This window comes from Hipposideros armiger, unplaced genomic scaffold (genome assembly GCF_001890085.2).
Source record: "Hipposideros armiger isolate ML-2016 unplaced genomic scaffold, ASM189008v1 scaffold_340, whole genome shotgun sequence".
Taxonomy (NCBI): domain Eukaryota; kingdom Metazoa; phylum Chordata; class Mammalia; order Chiroptera; family Hipposideridae; genus Hipposideros; species Hipposideros armiger.
The window spans coordinates 9,023-18,728 of record NW_017731690.1 but is presented as its reverse complement, the minus strand read 5'-3'; the positions used below and the strand labels follow the sequence as shown (position 1 = coordinate 18,728).

The 9,706-nt window shown below is 36.2% G+C and overlaps 1 protein-coding gene across 1 annotated transcript in view; it reads right to left on the bottom strand.

Moving 5' to 3' along the window:
• Positions 1-8,262, bottom strand: part of TRMT11 (tRNA methyltransferase 11) — a 53,423-nt gene extending 45,161 nt beyond the window's left edge. Inside the window, exons 1-3 of the mRNA XM_019661216.1 lie at positions 8,153-8,262; positions 3,489-3,554; positions 1,598-1,671 (exon numbers count right to left, since the gene is read on the bottom strand). Of these exons, the coding sequence (XP_019516761.1) occupies positions 1,598-1,671; positions 3,489-3,554; positions 8,153-8,245 (233 nt within the window). The 5' untranslated portion in view covers positions 8,246-8,262. The remainder of the gene's footprint in view (positions 1-1,597; positions 1,672-3,488; positions 3,555-8,152) is intronic.
• Positions 8,263-9,706: the final 1,444 nt, after the last annotated feature.

Below are 9,706 nucleotides of genomic sequence, written 5' to 3'. Positions count from 1 at the left end.
AGGTGTTTGTTACATTTTTCACTTTTCTTCTGGTATGGTAAAAATATTAATGTTAAAAGTAAATCAACAAAATTCAATCCTTATTCTACCACGCCAAAAAAAAAAATTGAAGTTAGTTTTGAATCTACACTTATAAAAGTCGATTTTAGTTCTAGAACAATTAATGCTGCAATTAGGATTATGAATTTTATCCTATGAAAATGAATTTCTCCTTTTCTTTCTATTAAATTTATAGACAGACAGCCTCTACAGTAATACTACTCCTACTTAGCTGTCACTTACAGTATAACCTCAGTTATGGAAAATATACACAGAATAAAAAGCAGTGAGAAATTATACAATATTATACAATCATTACATAATTATTAATTGTACCATTCATCAAATATATGCATCAGAAGATATGGGCTTTGAAGGAAGTGTTCAAGTTCTTGGCCCTCTAGTAGCTATTGGGTTGTCGGAAAAGTCATGACATATTTTTTCTATGCTTTTCGTTGCAAAAATGCATCATGACTTTTCTGACAACCCAATATTTTAAACCTAATAAGCCTTATCTCTGGAAATCAAATACCTCTTAGGGCCATAAATTTTGATATGCTAATCTAAAGTAATAATTATTCAAGGATGTGTTTTTTAATTATGTTCCATTTTCTAGTCATTTTTATTGAATAACTTAGATCCATTACCAAACTTCAGTTTAAGAGATTAGATTTAGTACTGTGGCTAGTTTTTAATAGAATGAATTTAACAAAATATGGAATGATGGTCTATTCAATAATACAGCAATTACATAACATGCTATAAAGCATTGCTAACCATGTTAATAAAACTAGACATGTGTTGTAAATTCTTATTTGTACTGCATTATTAAATATTGTAATTTCTAAGGGAGGTTTTCAGGAATCTGCCAAAATATTCAGGGAAAAAAAAAACGAAACTAAAAATAGCATAAGTTGTTCATTTTTTAAGATGCTGATTGAAACTACAGTTTAATTTTGAAACCCAAGGAGAAAATTTTCCAATAATGAAAAAAAAAAGGAAGAAAGAAAAGGAAAAAAGAGAATATACCAATGATAAAATGTAGAAAACACCCAAGTAGCATAAACAAGAAACATCATTACATTAATCCATACCAAGATATGATAATCAGAATTCCTCTAAATATACAGTAAGATATTTGAGGGCAGTCAGTTTTTGTCACCTATCTGCTCATCCAAATAAAAACCATCTATAAGAAAAATATTTTTATATTTTTCAATACTTTTGGTTATAATTAAATGTGACATTTATCTTATGTAATAACATAACATTAACATCTTATACCATACTCCTGCTTAGTATAGAAGTTTTAAAAAATTATTCCAAAATAAGTGTTTCTGCATTTCACTAGGAAATTCTCTCACCCTCAGTTTCAGAAGGTTAACTTTCCTCTGTCCCTCCACCCCATCCAGTGGCAAAGGTAGGTAACTGCAATCTAAATTGAGCTCCTAACTACCAACCCCTTCTACTTTGTTTCAATACAGCAAAAAGTAGGAGAGAATAGCTATAAGAAGTATGGTATATACTCGTGCAGGAGAACATCATAAGTTTCTCTTACTTGGCACACACTGTCCGTTTCATTAAGTTTCTGGCAATATCTTCAGAGGGAATATTAAGAATCCAAAAAGGAGACTGAAAGAAATTATATACAAGTTACTTGTAAGTGGTTTTATGACCTCATATGCTTTTATTCAAGTCAATAAGGAGACATTCCTATTTCCTACTTTTATGTAAAAATACATGATCTGACTCAAACCAAAATTAAAATTGCTCTAATAGTAAAAAAGTAAATTACTTTAACAGGTAACCTGTTAGGGTAATATAGCATAACGTCAGACTGCTTTTATAAGTGACACTATAAATAAAAATACCAGCAAATTTAAGGTTATTAAAACCTTAGATTAATTTTGTATTTGCTCTCTTATGTAGTTTAATCAAAAGAATTAATTCATATAATACCCCAAAGCATAATCTTGAAATTTTTTTATTGTTGCTAATTGTTCCTTATAATACAGCTATTTTATTTCCAACGTCTAAGTAAGGTAGCTCTTTGAAGGATCCCTCTTTTTCTAGATAGTTGTGGCAACCTGAGGGGTGGTGGTGGTGGTGGTCCTGAAATAACTATGATGGAAAAACATAGGGTAAATTATCATTAACTTTTATTATTTTGTCTAAGGAAAAAAGTTCCAGGTGCATCAGGGGGATTTCCCAATTCCGTCTCAACACCCAAGATTCAGATTACTTTTCCAGAATGCAGCAAAACCCAACAGGTCCCTAACCTTAGCTCATCACCCTCTCCCTATTATATCCACACTCTCCTTCTTTCCCCGCTTCCTCAGTAAGAGAAAGTCACCCAGGAGCACAAGCTCAGCATCAGGAACTTTCCTCTCATCTTTTGCTAGAAATCACCCCAGCCACACCCAGTCTTTCTTCTCATAGTATTTACACTACCCTACCAAAAAATTTAAAATAATCCAAACAGGAAAAAAGATGATCATCTTAGTAGTCGTATTCAAAAAATTTAAAGCAACCTGAATGAAATGAAATCATTAGATAAATTATGGTAAAGCTAATTAATGGAAACTATTATACAGCCCTGTTACAGAAGGTTATATAGCAACATGTGCTTCTATTAATACCATGTTTCCCTGAAAATAAGACCTAACTGGAAAATAAGTCCTGGCATGATTTTTCAGGATGCTTGTAATATAAGCCCTACCTCAAACACAAGCCCCAGTAAGGATCGTCAGCCAGACATGACATATGAATAAATGTAGATTTTTGTACATTAATAAATGAATAAATGTAGATTGTTGGAGCAAAAATTAATATAAGACCCGGTCTTATTTTCAGGGAAACATGGTATTTATCAAGTGAAAAAGAGACTGCAGAAGTTTATAAGTAGCATTACAATTGAGGGGGGAAAAAGTCTATGGAAAAAGACTGGAAGGCAGTATCCCTAAATTATAAGTCATGTCAAGGAGAAAGAATTGGGAACGATTTTTTTCTATTCCCAAATTTCTTTAATACAGTGATAAACTATCAAATACAAAATACAAAGCTCATAATTCACTGTCTTACACATGCACAATTTCAAATTTAAAATGAATACCAATATAAGCCTGAAATTCAGCTAAATGCTAACTCTACTTATATCTCATCAGTGGAAGACACCCTTTATTCAATGAAGGGATAGATACAAATTATGGCACAACTGTTGCATTAAAATTTATAATCTAATAAATGAGTAAATACTGGAAATAAATCTAAATTACTTTCCAAAACCACAACTTTTTCCAAAATATGCTTTTTATTCAATTACCCCTAGAAACAGCTACAAGTAACCACACAAATATTAATTTAAGATTTGCAGTTATTTTCTTGAAACCCAAGGCTCTATTTGTAAGTGTATTAAATATAATCTAATGAAAAATACAAATTTAACTTACCTTTCCATAAGTTTCCTGACTAGTGGTGAACTGGCCTCCAAAAAGTGAAAGCAAAGACTTTATTTCCTATATTGAGAATATTATAGAGAGAATACATTTTAACATAGGGAACTCAAAGTCTAGTAAAAGATACAGGTATAATACAATTAAAAAATAAAAAGAGTAGGTTGATGATCTACTTAATGCATTTAAATTTCAATACCAGACAGATTACAACTTCAGGTTCTGAAAAAATTTTACAGTCACAAATGAAAAAAATTCCTGAGAAATTTTATATAACAGGAGAGTTACCAAAACATTTGATCAGAAAATGCCGATTTTGAAAGGAAAAAAACAAAAAAACAGATCACAAAAACTATGGATTACTAAATCTGAAATTGGATGAATAAAAATAAAATGAATAATTACACAGATGATTTGAGGATGTTTAGAAAAATAGTAGCATTTTGTAAGTAAGTTTAGGATTCTTTTCTCCCTCTGAATCTTAATACCATAAACATTTTCCTCCTTGGCATCAGGATTGCAAATTTTCAATAGACAACAATATACTTTAGGCTGAAATTTTAGGTGGTTTTCAATTTTATCTGTTTAAAATAAGACTAAAATACAAATTTCATGAATATACAGCTTTTTCCATAGTTTGGATTATATCTTTAGGATAGAGTCACAATAAGTAGGGTTACTATATCCAGAGATATAAAATTTTTATGGCTTCTTATAGCAAGTATGGCCGAAGTGCTTTCTTAAAGCGGTGTCCTAAATTATAATGCTAGAGAATATCAATTTCACTTTACTACTGCTCAACTGGATGTAGTACCATTTTTGTCAACTAATTAAAAAAAAAGGTTGTTTAAATTTATTTTAAATTTTTTATTACTAGCACAGTATTTTTAATATGTTTGTTTACAGGCCATATTTAGAACCATTCTTTCTCTAAAAACTAAAATCATTAGTGACGCATAAATTTATGATTAAAAGACCAATAATTTTACAAAATGTCAGGCAAGAGTGAAGAGAGTCCCATTGCAAATTAACTTTGCTATTCTGCTCAGTTAATCAGATAAATAAATATATGTTGAATTAAAAAAAGAAGTGCTTATCTAAGGAGCATCACTGTGAATTCATTAAGCACAAGCTATAGTAAGTTAACCTCCTTTCTAGGTAAACTACAAAACTAGAAAGAGAACACAAGAGCTACTTTAAAAACATCAGATATCCAAAGTTGAAATCTGTTCATTGTATGTATATTCTATGAAGTAATCACTTTGTACTGATAAACGCAAGGTGACTATACAAATTTTATGTTTTGTACTACTCACAAGCTTTGTCTCCTCAAATAATATAAAGCAGGTATAATCCCATTCCCTCATGTAAGTCTTACAGAAAAGGTAACCTAATGAGAGAAAGTGTCCCCACTGCTGGGTGCCTACGATTCCCTTTCCTCTCAACTAGGAGAAGGAGCCTTTAATTCCAAACCCATCACGAGCCACAACCACCACAAGAGAAAGTATACCCAGACCAGGAAGGTCCTCCACCTCAAGACCAAAAAGAATGGGAGGTTTGAGCAACTAGTGCCTTTTCTGTTTTTTCCTTTTGTCCACGCAACCAATCTTTTTCTTTTAATCCCTGGTATTAGAAGGAGCTGAATTCAGTTGAATCATATGTCCAGACTAAGAACTACCATAGACTATTAGTAAATCACGGACAGTAGCCCCAAGTCATTTTGCAACATGGGTGATACAAATTTGAATAGGAGGTATCATTGGACTTGGGAGTCAGACCACAATTTGTTTTTCAGTTCTTCCAAATCAAGGCTATGTGGTTTTATACAAGAAACGTACCGTATTTGCCGGCGTATAAGACGATTTTTTGGCCCTGAAAAATATGCCTCCAAGTGGGGGGTCATCTTATACGCCAGGTACACTTCAGATAGACTGCCCATAGTGCTTGCCCCGTGCCATAGTGGCCTCCCGATGCCCGCCCACTTCATTCCACATACCNACAGTTGGCAAATAAGCATATAAAAGGTGCTTCATATCATATGTCATCAGGGAAATGCAAATTAAAATGATACCACTATATACCTACTTAGAATGGCCAAAATCCCAAACACTAACACCACCAAATTCTGGCAAAGATGTGGAGCAACAGGAATTCTCATTTATTGCTGGTGGGAATACAAAATGGTACAGCCACTTTGGAAGATAGTTTGCCAATTTTTAAAAAAACTGACATAGTCTTACCATATGATCCAGCAATCGTGATCCTTGGTATTTACCCAAAGGAGTTAAAAACTTATGTCCACACAAAAACCTGCATACAGGTGTTTATAGAAGCTTTATTCATAATTGACAAAACTTAGAAGCAAGCAAGATATCCCTCATTAGGTGACTGGATAAACTGTGGTACATCCTGACAATGTAATATTATTCAGCACTAAAAAGAAATGAACTATCAAGCCATAAAAAGACATGGAGAAACCTTAAATGTGTGTATTACTAAGTAAAAGAAGCAAGTCTTAAAAGGCTACATGCTATATGGTTCCAACATTCTGGAAAAGGTAAAATTATGCAGACAGTAAAAATATCAGTGGTTGCCAGAGGTTGGAGAGGGAGAAATGAATAGGCAGAGCACAGTGGATTTTTAGGATAATGAAAATACTCAATATGATACTAGAGTGATAAATATATGTCATTATACATTTGTCTAAACCCATTGAATGTACAACACCAAGACTGAACCCTAAAATAAACTATGGACTTTGGGTAATTATGATGTATCAATGTAGGTTCATCAATTGTAACAAATGTACTACTCTGATGGGCAACATTGGTAAGAGGGGAGGCTGTGCACGTATGGGGACAGAGGGTGTATGGGAAATCTCTGCACCTTCCTCTCAATTTTGTGAACCTAAAACTGCTCTAAAAATATGAAGTCTTTAAAAACAAACAAAAAGTTCAGAAAGGCAAAATCAGACCCAGTATTCTTCCACATTTATTTATCTTTCTTTCAGTTAATTAAGTACAGTTTGAAATAGCTCATTATTAATAATTTTACAATTCTTTAATTACAAACAAACAATATCACAACATGCATAAATAATGCTCTCGATACTACTTTAAACATTTTTAAGACAGGTTATGAATTAACTCTGCATTGAGCTAATGTTATAAACANGGGGGAGAGTCCTCCCTTGACCCTAGGTCTCCCTCAAACTGTTAACCAATCTCTTAATTTCCTTTCTTATCTCCAGTTAAGAGTAGTCTACTCTATCTCCCCTTTCTCATTTTCACTGACCACTAAACAAAGCTCCTCCACCCTAACACTCTATGCAACAGCTCTAGAGAAATTCCTAAATTGACCTGCCCGATTTCTGTGGCCTCCCACCCTTCCTAGTCTGACATTTGCCTATCTATCTTCTTCAACTTCCTGTTTTCTCACTTCCCTTAATATCAATACTTCCAAGTACCTGTATTTTGCTCACCACTCTTTTGACACTATGCTTTCTCTGAATAATTTCATTTTTTCTCCTAGTGTCATATGCAGATGACTCCCAAATATTTATTACCAGCCCAACCCATTCTATCATGCTGTGTGCATACTCATATATTCACTGCTTCCTGATCATCTCCACTTAATGTTACACAAGGACATCAAATTCAGCATAACCAAAATTGAAATCTTACATCTGCCTGCGCTCTCTATTTTCAATGGAGACACCCTTATACCCACCCCAGGACTCATCCTTGACTCGCCCCTCTTCCTCCCACCTTCAATCAATCATCAAGCTCTGATGATTTTATCACCTATTTACCGTCTATGCCATTCTGTTACCCCTTGCCCTAGTTCAGCTTTTTTCATTCTGCTACGTATTTTATCAGCCAGTAATAAGAATAGCTTGTAATTCTAATTTACTTATTTCTCTCCTTGGCCTGGCTAACTCCTGCTCATTCTTTAGTTCCAGTTCATGGAATCCATTTTAAAGGCCATCATCCTGCACCCCTTACCTGATTGGGTTCCCTCCTTCTATATGTTCTCATCTTTCCCTGCGCATCCATCTATCAGTGCACTTACCAACGTTATTTCATAACGCTATGTTTATGCATCTGCTCTGCCCTTTGCCTGAACAGTAAGCTCCTTGAAGACAGAAACTGTCTTTGTCACCGTTATATCCCCAACGTCCAGCACATTCAATTACAGGTACTCTGAAAATGTTTCTCGAATGAATAAATAAAACACTTTTCCCAACTTCTCCATCATCTAAGCCCTACCACCCACACTACCTCCCGACCCTCCCCCACGGAGTTTGACCCGCATATCTGACACTTAAAACACTGCACTGAGCATTCTGTCGCTGTCTATTCTCCGCTAGACGAAGAGCTCCTGGAGGGGGAGGGCCGGTACCTGGCCAACTCCGGTACCTGGCACACAGGTAGCGGAATGAATGAAAATGCTTAGCAAGGCTGCGAAAGTCTGTCTCGGACTTCTCTCTCACACACCCTCCACCTGTCCCAGAGGCCGGGAGACTGGGGACGCGCGATATCCCCGACCAGCACACCTCCCGGGGTCCCCGGGCGCTCGGGCTGCGCGGCTCGTCTACACCCGCAAACCAACCCCCACCGTCCGCTCCTGTCGGAAGCTGGTGGCGGCCGCTGCAGACTCACCGGCAAGCGAAACTCCAGGTGCTCTTGTGCCATGAGCAGCAGGTACCTGTTCAGAGGGCCCGGCAGCGCCATTGTAGCCATCACCGTGCGCATGCGTGACTGCCCGCGCGGTGTCCTACCCCTTCTCCCCATAACAGGGCGTTTCCGCTGAGGCGGAGCCTAAAGGGCTGGAAACGGAAGCTCGGCGAGGCGGGCGCTGCCCGGGCATCTGCGCGCGGATTTAGAGACTGGTGTCCTTGTGCTGTGCGCTCGCTGGCTGAGGTCCCCAAGTGCGAGTAGCTCGTGTGAGAGGCCGCGTTGGGTTCAGGAGCACGCTGGGATGAGACAGTGTAGTTCCCAGTGGCACACCCACCTGGGATGTACTTCCAACTTTCTCCACAACTCGTCAAAACCTAGTTCTTCAAAACTGGACTGAAATTTCACCTTTTCTGTACAGTCCTCTTTAACCACTCCAGTTCTTTGGGGACTGCCATACCTGGAGCACTCATTTAACATTTAGTATACTTCTCGTATTTTTGCAATAAGTTTTCAAGGACACATGCCTTGTAAGCCAATCAGAGTAAACTCTTGAGGACTGAGACCATCGCTTATGGTTTATTCTGTACCTCATCTAAAACAAATTCAATAATTAATAGATTGTGATGTCAGACTCACACGACCAATCCACAGCCAACTATATATTAAAACGAGGGAAGTTGCTTCTAACTATTACACTGGCACAGATTTAATGGTAACATAAGTAGCATATTCATAATTTTTAATAAGTTGCATATTCTATGAATATCTGTTGTGGCTTTTGAGAGTACTGAATCCTTTGCATTATTGNACGGCGAGTATATAACAAACTCTGTATTTTGAGTGGAAATGTTAGGGGGTCGTCTTATACGCCCAGTCGTCTTATACGCCGGCAAATACGGTAACTCCTTTGATGCTCAGTTCCCTCATCTGTAAAATACGTATCATAGGTACCTTGTGAGGTAAGGAGGTCTGCAAAGAAAGGAGCACCAAACCTGGGGTGTTATTAAAGGAATTATGATGACGATGGCCACAACACTGTCCTTGAAGTCCAGGGGCTCAAGAAATCAAGCAAGACTGACAGAGTTATAGTACTTAAAAGAAAAAGTGAAGCTATAGTTTAAGCTACCTCGTGTAGAATGATTATTGTTCATTTTATATTAAAGCGTATTGTGAAATCAACTTTCCATTTACAACAGTTTGCTGCTCCTGGAACACACTGTCAGAAATCAGCAAGAGGCTAAAATACAAAGGCTCTAAGAGTTTGAAAAAAAATTGAAGAATTATTGAAAGCTTTATGGCATAGCATTAGCTTTACTACCCAAAACTTAAGCAATGACTTAAAAGTGAGAATAAATGTGATAATGTAAGTGTTAAATATAAAAGCAAAACATGTATTAAACCTCTCCATCAACCTACATTGAAATAGCAAAACACAAGATCTTTATTCATCTTATGGCAAATTCACTTTCCAGTTGAGAATCTTTTCTCAACAAAAAAATGTATATAGGACATTGACTATAAAAATATGGCACGATC